Raw genomic sequence first — 18,680 nt, forward strand, 5'->3', positions numbered from 1 at the left:
GGTTATTTTTTATGATGTATATACTTTGCCTGGTTTACTGTTAGATTTTATAAATGATACGCTTTGCCGCATCTACCCAAGGACAAAGGTGAACTGACATTCCATTCTTTTAGAAATACCACATCCCACCCTCCCTCTCCAAAATCCCTCTTTGCAACTGTGGTCACTCCTTTGACATTTTAATGTAACATCAACCCACTGCCACCCTTAGGAAGCTGAAATCCTAGTAAGAGAGAGCGGGATAGAGAGAAACAAACATTTCAGGAGGTTGCACTTACACTCCACATTCAGCAGTTTGTCCAGAAAAAGAGGAGGCAATAGTTCTTATTTTTGTGGTGTCAAGCTGTACACCGAGATTCAGCAAAAAGCTTCCTTTCTTGATGCGAGGAATGTGAAATATATTCTAGGATGTGTGTTAAGTATGATCCTTTGTTCTAGGTATGAGCTTTTCTTTTTCTAAAGTTTTTCGGTCTCGATCAAGCAAAGGGAAACAAAATTATTTTGAAATTCTCTTAAAGGCGCCTTTCAAAGTCTCTCCCACGGGAAAAGATCACCACAGCTCAACACTGCTGTATTTGAGTAAGAATCGAGTCCGATTTTTTTTTTTCAACATGGCTGTATACTTTGCAGGCCCCCAAATTTGTGCTTTCATAGTCAGCATTAATCAAACAGCCGGAACCACCCTCTTTAGTCCACCTACGTTTCGTGGACTAAAAACGCACCCTGATGAAAGAGCAGGCTCATTTTGAAACCCTCGCTGTTATTTGTGTGCCCCACACTCGCGGGCTTTTATCAGGACTGGAGCAGGCTCCCGAGTGCCTGCAGCGCGGTGGGCGGCAGGTCTGCGGGCCCCGGTCGTTAACACGTTTCCAGGGGTTGCCCACAGTTTCTCCCGAGAGTCTCGGCTCGCCGGGCGCGGTGGGAACTAGTGGACCAGACTGTGACAGAAAGAGAGAATTTATGTGAGGGACGGGAAGAAGAGAGGGCGCCCGACAGGGTCCCCGGGTCAGCGTGGCTGAGGGATTTGCACGAATTTATCAGTACTATTAACAGCTATTTGCAGAGGGTTGTTTACCGCCGAACGCGCGACAACCATACAGCGGAGCCCACTCCGCACCCCAAGCCACGCCCCCTTGCCCCTCAGCACCCCTCCTGTCCCCCAAACTAATTAATTCGAGGCGGTCCGCCTGCTAGGCCCTCCCATTGGCTCCCACCCCATCCAATAAGAATCTTGCAACAGTTTCACCTGGCTGCTACTTCCCAAATAAACAAACAAGCCGTCCCGGGACCCTGCCAGCTCTCCTCCCGGGCGCCGCCCGAGACCGTTGTGCTCCGCCCCCTCCCACCACCTCTCGCCCCCTCCAGCCAATCGAGCCCGGCCGTGGTGCCCCGGCCCCGCCGCCGTCTCCGGCTGCTCTCTCCTCCGCCACTCTCGAACTTCTCCCGATACTCCCCCAAACCCCAGTCCGTGCCTCCTTGGAGTCCCCGTTAGGACCAGCGTGGCCAGGGGCCCCGCCTCCTCCCGTGGGTCCTCCCGAGACCCACAGGCCGGGAGATTCTCCCAGAGGGTCTAGGAGGGGTTGGAGGCCGCCCCACCTCTCGGGCCGGCCACCCCCTCCCTCGCACACCTCTGCCGGCGGCGGCTCGCGCCCCTCTGCTGAGCTTGTAGCAGGAGCCGCAGCGGCCGCCGCGTGAGGCAGCGGTCACGTGTTGTTTTGCCCGCCGCCGCGCGCTTGGAGTGGAGTGGGCGGGGGCGCCGGCCTAGGCGGAGGGGGGGCGGGGCGGGCGGAGGGGGTAGACGGCCTCTTCCCCCAACACTCCCGTCCCCGAGCCCCCCCTCCCTTTCGCTCACCTTAAAACCCTCGTGCATCACCATGGCTAGCTGCTCCTTCGCTCGCGACCAAGCGACAAGGAGACTGCGAGCTGCAGCAGCGGCAACAGCAGCGGCTCTAGCTGCGGCGGCGACCACCCCATTTCTTTCCTCGGGAACCCCCACCGCACCCATTGGGACCGGGTCGTCTTGTCCGGGAGCCATGTGGCTCTCCACGGCCACTGGCTCCCGGTCAGACTCGGAGTCCGACGAGGAGGACCTTCCCGTCGGGGACGAAGTCTGCAAACGCGGCTACCTGCGGAAACAGAAGCATGGGCGCTGGCGCTACTTCGTGCTCAAACTCGAGACCGCCGACGCCCCAGCTCGGCTGGAATACTACGAAAATGCCAGGAAGTTCCGGCACAGTGTCCGCACCGCGGCGGCTGCAGCGGCGGCGGCCGCCTCCGGCGCCACGGTCCCCGCGCTCATTGCACCGCGGCGCGTGATCACCCTGTACCAGTGCTTCTCGGTGAGCCAGCGGGCCGACGCAAGGTACCCACACCTCATCGCTCTTTTCACCCAAAACGAGTATTTCGCGATGGTGGCCGAGAATGAGTCGGAGCAAGAGAGCTGGTACTTGCTGCTCAGCCGCCTCATCCTCGAGAGCAAGCGCCGCCGCTGCGGCACGCTCGGCGCGCAGCCGGAGGGAGAGCCGGCCGCGCTAGCGGCTGCAGCGGCGGTGGAGCCACCCTTCTACAAAGATGTGTGGCAAGTAATAGTCAAACCCAGGGGGCTGGGGCACCGAAAAGAGCTGAGCGGCGTGTTCCGGCTCTGTCTTACCGACGAGGAGGTTCTGTTCGTGAGGTTAAATACAGAAGTGGCCAGCGTGGTCGTCCAGCTCCTGAGCATCCGTCGCTGTGGGCACTCGGAGCAGTATTTCTTCTTGGAAGTCGGTAGGTCCACCGTCATCGGTCCGGGGGAGCTCTGGATGCAAGTGGATGACTGTGTGGTGGCCCAAAACATGCACGAGCTGTTTTTGGAGAAGATGAGAGCCTTGTGTGCAGACGAATACAGAGCCCGCTGCCGCAGCTACAGCATCAGCATCGGCGGCCACCTGTTAACCCTGCTGTCCACTAGGAGGCACCTGGACATGCTGCCGCTCGAGCCCGGCGGCTGGCTCCGAAGGTCCCGCTTTGAGCAGTTTTGCCACCTTTGGGCCATCGGTGATGGGGAAGACGAGATGCTCTTCGCCAGGCGCTACATAACACCCAGTGAGCCTGTGCCCCGCTCCAGACGAGGAAGACTACACCTGCCCAGAGGGCGCAGACCCAGGAGAGCGACTTCAGTGCCAGCCAGCTTTTTCCGCCACACCGCACCCAGCCCTGTGCGCATCCTGTACCCTGCAGAAGCCCTCCACGACCGAGATCCCGTGTCTTCTGAAGCCTCTGGCTCTGGCTCTGGCAACTCAGGTGAAGAAGGTGGTCCTCAGGGCAAAGAGGATCAGAAAGAAAACGAAGGTGACTATATGCCCATGAACAACTGGGGCTCGGGAAATGGCCGGGGCTCAGGAAGTGGACAGGGTTCAAGTGGGCAAGGCTCCAGTGGCCAAAGCTCCGGGGGAAGTCAGTGCTCAGGCAGGGGGCATGGCTCTGGAGGTGGTCAGGGCTCAAGTAGCAGCCATGGCTCAAGTGGCAGCAGCTCCGGGGACCAGAGTGCAGGAGGAAACCAGTGCTCCGGGGACGGCCAGGGCACCGCTGGGCATGGCTCAAGCAGTGGCCAGGGAGCTGGAGGTGGGCATGGCTCAGGCCGTGGCCAGGGACCCGGAGATGGCCGTGGCTCAGGCGGTGGCAGGAACTCCGGAGGTGGCAAAGGCTCAGGGAGTGGGAAGGGGCCCGAAGGCAATGGTGATCGTGGGAAATCTCTGAAGAAAAGATCCTACTTTGGCAAATTAACTCAAGGCAAGCAACAGCAAATGCCACCACCTCCGCCCCCTCCACCCCCACCAGGTGCAGCAACTGGTGGGAAAGGGAAGTCTGGGGGAAGGTTCCGACTTTATTTTTGTGCAGACAGAGGGGCCACAAAAGAACGCAAAGAAGCCAAAGAAGTGAAAGACACGGAGCCCCCAGAAGGTGCAGCTCGGGGTCCCCACAGAGCCAGAGCTTTTGATGAAGACGAGGATGATCCGTATGTGCCAATGAGGCCAGGCGTGGCTGCTCCTCTCACAAGCTCCAGTGACTACATGCCCATGGCTCCTCAAAATGTCTCTGTGTCCAAAAAGCGCCACTCTCGATCACCTTTCGAAGATTCTAGAGGGTACATGATGATGTTTCCCAGAGTGAGCCCACCACCTGTGCCAAGTCCTCCAAAAGCACCTGACCCTGCTAAAGAGGATGACTCAAAGGACAATGACAGTAACAGTGACTACATGTTCATGGCCCCTGGAGCTGGTGCCATTCCTAAAAACCCCAGAAATCCTCAGGGAGGCTCTTCCTCCAAAAGTTGGAGCTCCTACTTCTCTCTGCCAAATCCTTTCCGGAGCTCCCCATTGGGACAGAGTGACCATAGTGAGTATGTACCAATGCTACCTGGAAAATTCCTACGAAAGGGCCTAGAGAAGGAAGTCTTATCTAACAGAGGCCCCAAAGATACAGCTTCAAAGCCTTCAGTTGAAGGGTCTTTCTCAAAGCCTAGAGATGGGGGATCACCTTCCAAGCGTTCAGGTGATGGGCCCCCCAAGCACAAGGCTAAGAGACCTAATCGACTTCCTTTTATGACAAAAGGAAACAAAGTCAAGCCAAAACCACAAAAGCCCACACAGGAGCAGAGAGAAGCCGACAGCCCTAGGGGCTACGTCAACATTGACTTCCCTAAGAGAGGTTATAATATGCCAGATCCATGTCTTCAAAGACTTCCAGGTGTGTGGGGCATAATTACCGACCCCAGACAGTTTGCCTTTTCCAATTATGTGAATATTGAGTTCGGAGTGCCATTTCCAAATCCAGCAGGCAACCTCTCAGATCTCTTCAGAGCTATCCCAGGTGCCAATCCCTTCTTTCTGGACGGTGCTACAGGGAGCAGTGCTAATAGGGAAGAAGGTGACTACATCGAAGTGACTTTCAACCCAGCGATGACACCAGCCGTGCCTTTTGCTGACAGTGCCATTCGCTACGATGCCGAAACTGGTCGCATCTATGTGGTCGATCCATTTTCTGAGTGCTGTATGAACATATCTCTCTCCCCCAGCCGCTGCTCCGAACGACCACCTGTAGCGAGGCTGCTACTGCGAGAAGAGCTCGAGCGAAGGCGCCCACAAAGCCGTTCGCAAAGTTTCTTTGCAGCCGCCAGAGCCGCCATCTCTGCTTTTCCGACCGACAGCCTCGAGAGAGACCTGTCCGCTTCCTTCGCCGCGGCCGCGGTAGCGGCCGCCGTGCCAACCTTAGCTCTCGGCCGGGCTTTAGCCGTCGCCTCCGCTTTGGTCGCGGCTCCCGGCATCGGCGCAGCAGCCGCCGGCCTCGAGGCTGCCGCTGGATTTGACTCCGCCTCCGTCCGCTGGTTCCTACCTGTTGCCGATGCTGCTGGTGCCGCTGTCAGGGGGGCCCAAGACGTTGCGGGTGGCTCGAACCCCAGAGCCCCAAACCCATCAGCAGACCTGGCCGGAGGTGAGAACGGAGCCGGTGGGGCTGCCGCTGCAGTCGCCGCTCCGCCTCGATCACCTGGCCGCGGCCGGGTGCCCAGACCCCCAGAAAGAGAAGATTCTGACGAAGACGACACGTACGTGAGAATGGACTTTGCAAGACGTGACAACAGGAAGTTCGACTCTCCCCAAAGAGGTTGGTGATTTTTAAATTCATTTCCCTGAAGTTAGTGGTGATTCCTTAATAAATCGATGCACTCCCCCTGTTACAGTGTTAGGAGTATGTTTCATTCACTGGTGCTTATTTAAAATGGAAAGTAGAATTCTGTTTTAATCATTCATTCATGTGAATCATTATTATATTAAAACTTAAGTTTTAATATAGTAAGTTTCTTTACCTGGAAAGCTCTGATTATCGATTAAACATTGGTTCTACTTTTTAGAACTAGTACTTAAGTTTTATTATAGTAAGTTTCTTTACCTGGAAAGCTCTGATTATCGATTAAACATTGGTTCTACTTTTTAGAAGTAGTTTAAACGTAAGGATGTGTAACATGTTTTCAGATAGCCTTTGATTTATGCAAACAGGACCTCGTGGTCCGTTGAATCCCATCAACTCATTTTCAAATCAACATGTCAAAGCTGCTTTTCTACAAATGACCACATTTAATTGCAGGACATTTAATAAGAGCACTGGATATTAAGCAGTAATAATCAACCGTTAACCTTTGCGGGTTGATGACCTTCTCCTCAGAAAATTACTTTTTAAAAAAGCAGTCATGGTTATGTTGGTTTGCTGAGATTTACCAAGAAGGTTGAATCTCAATTGTTAGTGTGAATGTCTGGCGGGAACCAAAGGTAAATAATCCAGAACAGGTAATTGAAAGAAGACTGTGTTTAACTCTGGAATGTGTTTTGGTGTTGTTTTGTTTTGTTTTTACACAGGATACATTGCCGGAAACCTTGAGAGTTCCTTTTCTATGTCACTAATAGTGACAGGCAAGTCATCTGCTGTGCCACATTTTCTTCATGTAATTCCCCCCCACCCCGCCCCCGCCAAAAAGGGTATGGTGATAACACAATAATGGGTATGACTATTTGTTTGAAAGGTTTAAAAACCATTTAAGACATCTAATTGGTGCATCTTCTGGGCAATTCAGTAAAGCAGGATAGGAAGGCTGGGGGCAGACGTGACCCCAGGGGCAGCTTACCCTGGAAGAGTGAAAGTTTTTTTTAAAGGGTTACTTTTTCAAAGGAAGAAACAAGGAAGAATAGGATCTGTCAGACTTGGAAATAAGACTTCAAGTAAATCTGTTGTATACATCGTGCAGTGTTGTTATTAGTGTCCCTGGAGACATTCTTGAGAAACGATTTTGGGAGATGATGTCTCCATAGTCTCCACTGCCTCCCCTCTTTACTGATATGTGCTTCTTTTCCAGGGAAGAGAAGGGATGGACCCCAGCAGTTTTCATTCCAGTAGTCAGTTTAGTGAAGATTCTTGCTTTGCTTGCTTTGTGGAATGCTTTTGTGATTGGATCTCTGCCCACTGTGCTTGATCAGGCAGAACAAGTCGGGGACTGATCACAACAGTCACCTAACAAGCTCTCTATTTAGTGCAGGTGTAGCCCTCCTCCCCTCTTTCCCCCTGCTTTAGAAAACTTGCCTTACAAAAACTCATGTTTGTAGCATGGACACATTAAGGAGTGATCATTAAAACGACAAAAGGATGCTTTGGCATGCCAAAGGATTCAATTCAGGTCTCCTTTAAATTGTGAGGGCCCCCACCCCACACACACACGCGTGGGCACTCACACGCAATCATCAGCACTAACAGAACCATGCATTTAAAATATACAATTCTGTTGCCAAGCATTTAATTCATACCAAGCTTTTCAAGAAAAGATATATTTTATTCTGTAAAGTACACCTGGAAATTGGTCTTAAGCCATTGTTTGAGCCTAACTGATATTGATGTGAGTGTTCCATAGCAATCTATGTCTCTGTGGTGCTTTGGAAAGAACAAGTTTTCATAGAGGTTTGTCTATATTTTCCACTACTCTTTGTTTCAGCAAAAATGAAAATTAGTGAAAATTTCTTGTTCCTTAAATAAATCCTGTCTTCCCAAATATTATCTAGATCATGAAATAATTAACATTTATTTTAGCATAGGTTACTGATTTATGAATAACTTCAAATAACTTTGTAGCTATTCTGGAGGCTAATGTTCTGTAAATGTGTTGTTCCTTGAGGAAATTCCTAACTTTATCCAGCAAGGAGGCTGTATCTCACAGGGACATAAGTGCTTAGGTTAAAACAAGACAGCGAATGTGAAAGGACTTTGGGCCTTTAAAGTACTTTGCAAATATAAGATATTTTAATGTTGTTATTGGATTAACAAACATTGATGTTTCAATAATTTCAACAAGTGATTTAGTTTCTTGCAAAAATGATTGGTCCTGAGACTGATTAAGGCACATTATTTGCTGAGATATATAATAGGAAAGATATATAGAAAGAAACTGAAGGAAATTACTTTTCCTACCAGCTTAATGCAAATTGATATGTTGGAATGTTGTCTGTGAAGGTTTAAGAACAAGCTGGCTGATTATGATCATTTTGTGACTATAAAGCTGTAGAATAGTTTTCACCCATTTCTCATCTTGCTTCACCTTCCTAATGAAATAAAAAAAAAATTCACTTTAGAAAATAACAAATATGCTTTGACAAAGGAACAGAGGCACAGTCTTCATTAGGAGTTAAGTATCTCTCAGGGTAATTTTAATTTTTGCAAATGTTTAAAACAGTGTCTGACACACAGTGTTACACATGAGTTATTATGCAACTAATACAACTACTGTCATTGTTGTTACTGTTATTATTATTACATTTAGGAAAAACACAAAGCTAAAGTCCTGTGTCCCCAAATCCCACTTTTAAGTTTTCTTAAAATGGTTTACATGCTTGTTCAGAATTGGCATTTTTATAGTTGTGATCTGTTTGTAACTTAAGAGAAATGAAGGGAGCCCATAAGGTAGTGAGACAGCTTTGTTCATATAACGCAAAATTAATATGTAATCTCATTTACCCACAAGTCATATTGCATATAAGTAAGTACTTCAAAGCCATTTGTTTAAGACAATTGGAACCACCCAGAAATATAAACTGGACTTGACTTTTTAATAAATGAAATAATTTAAGAAGTGTGAAGTACTCAGATTTTAAACACATGGGTTATAAGTATTAGCATTTATAAAGAGAATGCAGTTTTTTTATATGGTTATTCTGGCTCTTGTTTATGAATGCATTTTTACTTTTTTTATTGTTGTATCTGATGTAGAATTCATAGTTTGAAGTTAGTTAAGGTTAAAAAAATTCACTGATCTTCCATTCCAAAGATGAGAAGATAAGAGCAGCTCTCAGAGGGGTGAGAGAATTGGCCAAATTAGTAATGTTATAATAGTACTTGGTATTAAAAAGCAAAAAAAAAGCTGTATTAATTACCTTTTGAAATTTTAGTCCTTGTTATTAACACGAAGGAGGCATAAGCTTCTTTTCAGTGTACTACTGCCAAATCCTCTTGCTATAAATTATAGATGCTGAGAGCAAATTTTTTGTTTATTGGACTTATTTATTATACATTACTAGAGTTAAATCTCCACATAGCAGAGATTTCTCAGTCACCATTGTTGGGTCACTTATCTTAGACAACATTCATCCTCACCACAAAAAAAAAAAAAAGGACAGTTATTTGGAGTAGAAGTATTTGATCTGTAACAATTAAAGAGGATTTCATTCTATTAAAGTTAACTAAAGCTATTGGCAATCATTATTTATGTGGATTCATTCTGTTTTTGAGTAATGCATCCCAGGTGATTTTGGAATTTTGGCTACTCACTAGCAAAGTATCCTCTTTAAACAAGGACTAGGACTTGAATATCACACATGCATCAATACTCAAACAAGATCTCTTGCTTTCTTTTCCTCCCTCTAATTACCAAACATGAACTAAGAGGCTTCAGAGTCATTGACAGGAAACTATTTGGGAAACAAACTCTGAGTGACCCCCAAGTTTTCATGTTGAAATAGGTGAGGATAACCAGTGTGGAGAGAAATCAGGCATCTTGTGTGTGATTTAAAAGGGATCATTGTTAACTTGTTGATGGAGGAAATGCTTTACAGTTGCCTACTGCCTTATAATTTGCAAAGCATATTTACATTCATTATTTTACTGGGGGATAGTAGGTACTGGAACTGAAGCCGGTATTAAGAACTTTCCCACTGTCAAAGAGGTAAGTGGCAGAGCAGAAAATCAAATCTATACATATGATTTCAAGTCCAGTGCTCCACCCAGCATACCACACTGCCCTTTCATCAGATGTTCAATCTGCTATTTTCCTATTGATGAAGATTATGATATAGGCAAGGTTGGGGAAATTTCCAAGTCTTCTTGAATTTGATAGTATCCAATTTGCTTGTAAGTAATTCAGAGTGTTATAATTGTGAGCGATCCCCCAGAGATTGGATCATTTTCATTACATTGAACTGTTTATAGCTTTGTTATAAAAGAATATAACTTGTATTGGAATTGAAGGTTTTAAATCTGATTGCAGGAGGCGTTTGCTCATCTTTACCTCCCAAACACAAATACTCTGTGTATCTATTTGGATTTCACAGAAACACTGAAAGGAATGAAAGGGGTGCATTCAATAAACTTCTGTTAATGGTCTTTTCCTTAAGTAAAGTCACCTGTGTGTGGTTTTTCCAAATAATCCATTGACATTTACCAGTTATTGCCAAAAGTCTTTCAATTCCTTTTTGTCCATATGTATAAAATCTGATATTCTAGTCGGCACCATTATGGTGCAAACAAAAAACAGAATAAGATGAGACAGGTGGGGATAAAAGCATTGTATTAAGAGATGCTCTTCATTTGTTTAAAATGCAAAATTCGCCCTTGGCAGTCAGGGAAAAAGATTTTAGAAGCCTTGAAAATCAAATCCTTTCCTAGGGACATAAAAATCTTTGTTTAAAAATAAATTCATTTTGCTTAGCACCGTTTTCAAAAATGCTTTACAACTATATAAAAATAGCTCAGAGATTTTATAGGCATTATTGGAAAATAACTTTTGTGAAATGCTTAATTAAAGCCTGCAGTATGTTTTGTCTAAGAGGTGCTGCCAGGCTCGAAGATGGTGAAGATCATTTACTGGAAAACACTGCGTTGTCCTGAGTGAGAAATGAGAGATGAAAAAGGCTACATTTTATAATAATGAAATGAATACAGCACACTCAGTTTTTACCACAACTATCAGATTGCTAATTTTAAGGCTACTGATAAAAATTGCCAAGACGGTAGGTTCACCATATGACATTAAATGCATTCTGTAGCAATTCTGCATTGGTTATTGGTTGTTCAGCAACAGGTCTTAGATTTTCATCTTCTTTTTCAGCTGTTAGGCTGCACACTTGAGAAATAGGAATTTTAAAAGATTTTTTTAAATGTAGACCCATATCCTAGTTCAGATTTGCATTCTTTTAGAGGGTACCTTACTATTTCTGACTAATTCCTTTTAGAATTAATGAGAATATGTACTGAAATATTTCGTGAAATGAGAAAGTTATTGCACTTTTCCTCTAGCTTCCTAACATCCCCTTTCTAATGGGTTGTTTTCTGTGAGTCTTACTCTCGATAATTTCAGGAAAACTTGCCTTTCCTGGCCTCTCTCTGGCAGTAAAGGTGAGGCCACTCTGGGAGTTCCACAAGGGAAGGGAGGCCCTCAGAGGGGAAGACTTCTTTCCTGAGAAGTTGCTGCCCCTAGTTCACAGCCTGTCTGTGCTCAGCTCACAGGAACAGCATTGCTTGCCTGCCCTGGTCTCACTTGTTGGCACAGAGGCAGCTGGGCTGGTGTTCAAAGCAGTTTTCATGGTTGGATTGACCACACTATGTTTGATGCTAGCCAGATCATCTGGATTTACTGAATATTCAATTCCCCATAAATTGTAGTCACTTTAGCTAGTTTTCACAATTTATATAATTTGCCTCTCTATGATTACTAATTTGTTACTTGTAGACTTGAAACTTAGAGAATATCAATGAAGACTATCTCTAAATTCACCTTGAAAATGATTCACACCTGCACCCACGGTGCCTTTGAAAGTCTGACCAATAAATATGGTTTTAAACTCCTGCTGCTGCTTTTTCCTTTTTTTTTTTTTTTGGCCACACCATGTGGCTTGTGGGATCTTAATTCCCTGACCAGCGATCGAACTCGTGCCCACGGCAATGAAAGCATGAAATGTTAACTACTGAACTACCAGGGAATTCCCACTCCTGCTTTTTCATAACTTATGCCTCTGTCCTCACCCTCAGACCTCCCCAACCATACCCACTACTGCCACCCATGAAGGACTTAATTGTGGCTGCGACTCTGACCATAGTTTCTACTGCCACCCTGGCCCTGTTATTACAGCTGCTTAAATTTAGGAGACCCTATTCTTACTGCTATGGCTTGAAGAGATCTTTTCCTGGAGTCTCATATTGAAACTTCAAACATGTCTCCCCACAGAAATGATGTTATACGTGACTGTCGGGTGCAGTCAAAATCATTCCCTTCTCAGTTTGGGATCTGCTTGTGTGGACGAACCTACGAACCTGTCCACTATTTATTTATAACATTGTTTTCACAGGATAATTTATTTTGAGTTTCAAGTAAACAATGAGCCCTGGAATATGTCTTTTGTAAATCAGAGACTGCCTATATTAGAATTCTAGTAACTTGCATTCCTTAAGTCTTCAGTAACTAGGCAGCAGCATGAAGTGGCCAGAGTGTGTGTTGGGAGGTAGTGGAGAAGCTGACCTGTGATAAAAATCCTGTAGCTGATCCCCAAATAGTTTGTATCCAGATAATCAAGACCTGAATGAGCATGAATAAGTGGTCCAGGGCCTGCCTTCAAATGGCAGATGTGAAGCAATTGAACTGACCTTTGAGGAGGTGGAGGTTTCTAAGCATCATTCATTTTCCTTAACAGATTCTTTTGACTATTCCATCACAAAACCATTGCCAGTTTAGGGAGAAGCATATTTGAGCTTCTGATCTATGAAGGAGACAATAGTCTGTTATGATTGGTGTTGTAAAGACTGCTAAGTTGCTTCAGTCGTGTCTGACTCTGTGCGAACCCATAGACGGCAGCCCACCAGGCTCTGCTGTCCCTGGGATTCTCCAGGCAAGAACACTGGAGTGGGTTGCCATTTCCTTCTCCAATGCATGAAAGTGAAAAGTGAAAGTGAAGTCGCTCAGTCATGTCTGACTCTTAGCGATCCTGTGGACCACAGCCCACCAGACTCCTCCGTCCATGGATTTTCCAGGCAAGAGTGCTGGAGTGGGGTGCCATTGCCTTCTCCATTGTAAAGACTAGCGGCAGTTATTGCTAGTTTTCACCCTTGAGGGACAGCACTGCAATTAAGCTCTTTAGAGTGATCTTCCTATGTATTTCCAGGGCATAGGAGATGTGATGATCTGTTTCTTATTGGTGGAAAAAATCTACATATAAGCCAGAGGCAATAATGTAACTGTATTATTATATACTCATCTTTGGGCTAAATGCTTCCATTTTCTCCTCATTTACTTTGTTCGTCTTCAGTGCTTTGCTTATCGTTGCCCCTGCTTGTTCAAGATCACCAGTTGACCATGGGGATGGATAGCATGATGTCTAATAAAATTTTCAAAAGAACTTGAATTGTTTCTTTCATTCTAGGAAGATTGGAGGTAAGACAACTGAGGCCATGGGATTGGGAGAGTGGAAAAAGAATGAGAGACTAACTGGATATATTGTTATTTGGGCTTGTCTGGGCAGGGGAACCACTGCTCTGTTGGACTTCAGGCTGTAATAGAAACATGTTTGAGATTCATATGAAGCGACCTGGAATGCCCTGGAGGAACTGCCTACATTGCTCACCCTACACATTTGCGGGAGTATTGATGTCATGTGTGTTTTCTCAGTATATTAAAGATTAATGGTCAGATTTATATAATTATAAAAACTGAGATAGAAACATTTGCTGCATTTGTTTTTGAGAAGAAAATTATATCTGTCAGATCTGGGGGGCCACGAGTAGGAAAATGTTTTGACCCATCAGAGTCCATTGAGGTTTTCTCCCTTCTGGAGAAGGGGTGAAATTAACTTGCCACTAAAAAGACCTTTGCTTAATCAGAAAGTTAGAATACCTGATACAGTAATTATTTATAACCCATCAGTCTCAAGTGGAAGTAATACATCAAAATAAGATCACGTTATTAAAAGCATTGCCATTTTACCTTCCTGGTGGTGAAATGATATCAAAATGAACAGGAAACAGAACTCAGATGTGACTGTCAGCCCTTTGATTCATTTTGCAGACTGTTTCTGATGGAGTGTTAATCCCAAATTGCTTTCCTTTGCCAGCCAGCAAGCTTCTGGGTTATTTCTTATGGTGTTCTTTGAAATGTTCTTGGGGAATGTAAACTCATTTTAATATTGACCTAAGTAAAACAGGATTATACAGGTAAATCTGTGGCTCAAGTTCCCATAATGCATTTCAAAAGCAAATTAAATTATTTTTGGATTATATTGTTTTCGATAGCATTATTTCTACTGGCATGGCTAATCAAGAGTTGATGAATATATTTTGTAAAGTAAACTTGAAATCACACCATTATTTGCTAGGTTTTAGTATGTTATCAAGCATTCACTCAATGCTGGTGTGTAGGTGTTATAGGAAAGCAATTGAAATATGAATCAAATTTTTATTAGAACCCTTGTCACTTTTGAAAAAGTAAAGAAAGAAAGCTCTAATAGGAACAAATGCCCCTAATTTCAGGCTTACTGTAATGTTGGGGTAGTCAGATGGAGCTTAATTTGTATGTTTCTAGGAAAACACTTGTGAAATACAGGGAGTAGTAAGAAATCTCCTTTAAAGCACATTCAGTATACTATGTATGAACATTTTTATACTAAAACAAAGCAAACCAAATTAGGTACAGTACCTTTATCTTAAACTTCTGTTAAGAACCTCTAGCTGACAGTAGCTTCAAAATTTTGTAATGCTGCTGCGGCTGCTGCTGCTGCTGCTGCATCGCTTCAGTCGTGTCTGACTCTGTGCGACCCCATAGATGGCAGCCCACCAGGCTCCCCCATCCTGGGATTCTCCAGGCAAGAACACTGGAGTGGGTTGCCGTTTCCTTCTCCAATGCAGGAAAGTGAAAAGTGAAAAGTGAAAATGAAGTCTCTCAGTTGTATCTGACTCTTAGCAACCCCATGGACTACAGCCCACCAGGCTCCTCGGTCCATGGGATTTTCCAGGCAAGAGTATTGGAGTGGAGTGCCATTGCCTTCTCCATCTGTAATGCTAGTACAGTCTAATTTTGCAGCAGATAACTGAGCATGGACCATCATGGTTAACCTCTACTGATCACACCTTTCATCCTATGTCAACTTGATAAATACATAGAATCTAAAATTTCCTAAGCCCACTGCTGACAGGAAAATAATATCTTTCCTAATCTATGGTGTTAATTAAAAATTTTTTCACGTGCAGGAACAGCCCTATAGAGTAAATCATGATGAATGGCCATAAGTAGGTGGGAGGGGAGTGGAGAGCTTTGATGCTTCATGGAGATGCAAGTGGTTACATTTGGAAAACCTCTGATGAAAGAGTGAATAGTTAACATGTTCAGTTCAGTCGGTCAGTCAGGTCCGGCTCTTTGTGACCCCTGTTTTAATACAAGATCTTGTACTTGCAGCCTACTTTGGGGAATGCTTTCCATGGGTTCTTTTAGGTCAGCTATCATGAAATGGAATATTTGGTTCTTCGATGTGACCTGGTCTTAACACTCACATCCCATAATCAATTTGCTGACCATTTATCCCCATCCCTTCTGCAATCCAGCACCTTCTTCAGTATACTGGACACCCTTCCTCTGCCCTACTCCCAATTATGTGCCCTCTCAATAAGCAAAAGGCCAAGAGAGTAATACCAGAACTACTACTTCTTTTTTTATTTTTATTTTTTAGACGGAGATTTCATTCAAATCTCCCTTGCAGGTATGACCTTGCTCTTTTAGATGAAATCCTGGTGGCTCAGACAGTAAGAGAATCATCTTGTAGTGCAGGAGACTTGGGTTCGATCCTTGGGTTGGGAAGATCCCCTGGAGAAGGCAATGGCAACCCACTCTAGTGTTCTTGCCTGGAGAATTCCATGCGCAGGGGAGCCTGGTGGGCTATAGTCCATGCAGTCGCAGAGTCAGACACGACTGAGTGACTGACACTTTAGTGACTGTATCTGGAGACTAGCACCAAGGCTGTGCTTGAATCGTTTGACTCATGCCATATAATTTGGTGAAGGCATAATCAAACATGAAAGAAGAAAAAGCTTCTCTTTGTCCGCCCAATGCCAGGCGGACATTGCTGGCCTCACTGGGAGAAAGTAGAGCAGTGCATGCGCATTGACAAAGCTGCTATCCACTGGAAAATTCAGAGTGGAGCCTGGGGGCAAAAGGAGTAACTGCCCTTAGGTCTTTGTGGGGCTTGTGCTGGTGTTTGTCATAGGCATCCAGCCTAGTTACCTATGTCCTTGCCAAGGAAGTGTCCTCAATATGGTTCTCAAAACTACTAGTTCAATTTTGTTTTAGAACAGGGTGGGGGTAAAAGCACTTCACAGTTTAATCCTGAAAGTAACATTTATTCTGTCATCTTTTATTTTTTTCCTAGAGTGATGACGTTGCCACACAAAATTTAGAAGAAACGTGACGCTTATGGAATTTCAGCTGTTTCTACTCCAGATCTGCCTAAAAGAGAATTCACAGGCTTCTGAATAGAAAGTGACCTGAATTTCGAAAAGCCTACAAGTGGATGCTGGCAGTTGAATAATCTTAACACAGATCAGTCTTAGTGCTGCCTTATAGATCCAGTGATTTTGAATTAAGAAATTCACTCTACTTTGTTTTTATTTTCTAATTTGAAAGGAAACAAATGTATAAAAGTGAACATCTCACAACTGGCTCCTTCTTAAGAATGTTACTGACCTATGTATAAATGTGGCCAATACCAATTTTACTAATGTATAATACTTAGATTTAGTTTTGAAGTTGAAAACCCTTGAAATAAGAGGAGATAAAGAAGGTTATATTCCTGAGAAGGTAGGTATGATCTGGAATCTTTCTGAGTAGTATATACAAAACTTTTCTTGATCAAAGACTTAAACCTCAACTGGACTGATATCTGGATGGGACATTTCTAATATTTTAAATGCAGGACCAAAGGGCAGATTATCTCAGTTTTGTTCATGAACAGAACTGCAACTTTCTGTCCACATTCACTGTTAACAGATATCTTGACTGAACTTTGCCAACGTTATAAAGACAGAACTGGAGAACAGAGGATCTGTTTCTTCATATACAATACTGTGATGTTCTGCTTGCAAATTGATTGGACATTTCCAAAACCATTATTTTTAAAAAAATTTTAAAACCTACATTTTCCCCCTAAATGAAGCAAAGTTCTTCAGAAAGTCTCTTCACAAAGACCCCCTCTGCCACTCTGGGCCTCCCCCTTTCATCCTCCATTCTCCCCCTCTTTCTGATTCTTTCCTTGACACACTTTCCCTCCTATGCCCAGGGCTCCTATAAAGAGATCAGTTTCCCATATTCAAGAAATTAGTGTGTACAAATAAATCAGTATTCTGACCAAAACTTAAGCCAAAAGGAACCTCTTATAAGGTTTTGTTTCCCTTTGGATAACAAGACTATATAAGATGAACAGAATTTAAAAAAAAAAAAAAAAGAATCAGAGCAAGCTCCCCCTTCCTATTTTTGCTTGTCTCTGATGGAAACTGAAATAAGATTTTAGGAACCTGGACCTTTGAGAACATGACACTAACAGGTGGTGATCACAGAGGAAAGGTACAAAGGTCTTGAAGCTTGCTTAGAGCTTTGTTACGTGGTGGCACACAAATCACAACTTGTTGTACCATCACTGGCAAACCTCATCACCGATGGGTGTGAGTGTCTGTAATAACTGTGTGAGTGCTAACGTGTGTGCACACATTTGTGTACTTGTGCACATGTGATTGTAGATGTACCTGTTGTGCGTAACTCTGTTTAAAAAAAATTGCTTCGCATTTGATGTGCAACTTTGAAGTAGTGTAATATTTACCTGAAGTTTTCTGCCACTCGGTTTTGATGTCTTTGAACGTGTACTTCTGTCTTCAAGCAGGCTTCTAGTACATGTGTTGCTACACTAACTTTTCTGAAAAACCGAGTTGACTTCTCTTATTTTTCCTTGCCTGTCAACCAAGGGGATGGGGTGGGGGCTCTTTTATTGTTTGTTCCCTTGTGAGTGGTGCTGAGGAGAGGATGTGGCTGCAGGACCAATCACTACTCCAGTTACTGGTCACTGCTAGGGCATCAGTCTCACCAGTTCCTTCAGACTCTTTGCTTTTTCCCAACCTAATCAAAGAAATGCAGTGTGGCTTTTGTTCATTATGGTAACAATGCAGTCTTTAGGCAGCCTTTCTCAAGCCTTCTCTCACCATTTTATTTTCAAGTTAAGTCATAATTGTTCAGAATTGTGGAAAGAAAAGATGATTGGGGGGGAATGTTCTTTTGCTTTATTTGCATATTAGGTTCAGAGGCTGCCAACAGACAGGGTACAGCACAGATGTTACACTTGCTGAATAAATGAAGGGGAAACCTCATACACAACAGTACACATAGTAACAGGTACAAATAGTCACAGGTACAGCATAACAAATATGCAATCTTTTGACACAACTTCTTAGTTTACAGACACAACTAATTTATTCAGTATTGTGCTGGAAGAATCTTTTTAGAGTCAGTGTACCAACATATCACTTACCTTTCAGCTACGAGTTTATGCTGCTGTTAAGAAAAACCAATGATGGAACGATTTTTCGTGACCTCTCCACTTCATTTGGTATCAGACATAGTTAACTTGGTCAGTAAAAACTAAAATGTTCCAGTTCCAACAGCTCATTACATTTGCTCTTTCTGCTTTCACAGATCTGCTTTGAGTTGCTCTGGCTTTGTCTTCCTTTGTAAATACTCTTCTTTTCTTTTTTTCTTTGTAAACATCTCATTTGCAGTTTTGGGAGACAACCTTGCAACTCTGTATAGTGTTTATATATATATCTGACTTGCCTTTCCATAGAGCTACTCGCAATAAATGTGTTCATGAATGTTA

The 18,680-nt window shown here is 44.1% G+C and overlaps 1 protein-coding gene across 2 annotated transcripts; it reads left to right on the forward strand.

The window, feature by feature from the left end:
• The first annotated feature begins 1,874 nt into the window (after positions 1-1,874).
• Positions 1,875-18,680, forward strand: IRS4 (insulin receptor substrate 4). 2 transcript variants are annotated; one of them, XM_070290956.1, is made up of 2 exons: positions 1,875-5,640; positions 16,191-18,680. In XM_070290956.1, the coding sequence occupies exons 1-2, from the start codon at positions 1,875-1,877 to the stop codon at positions 16,193-16,195; spliced, it is 3,771 nt and encodes a 1,256-aa protein (XP_070147057.1). In that variant the 3' UTR covers positions 16,196-18,680. The 2 variants fall into 2 exon arrangements, with proteins under 2 accessions (XP_070147057.1, XP_070147056.1); XM_070290955.1 differs by lacking the exon at positions 16,191-18,680 and adding an exon at positions 6,390-9,182.

Source organism: Ovis canadensis, chromosome X (genome assembly GCF_042477335.2).
Source record: "Ovis canadensis isolate MfBH-ARS-UI-01 breed Bighorn chromosome X, ARS-UI_OviCan_v2, whole genome shotgun sequence".
Taxonomy (NCBI): domain Eukaryota; kingdom Metazoa; phylum Chordata; class Mammalia; order Artiodactyla; family Bovidae; genus Ovis; species Ovis canadensis.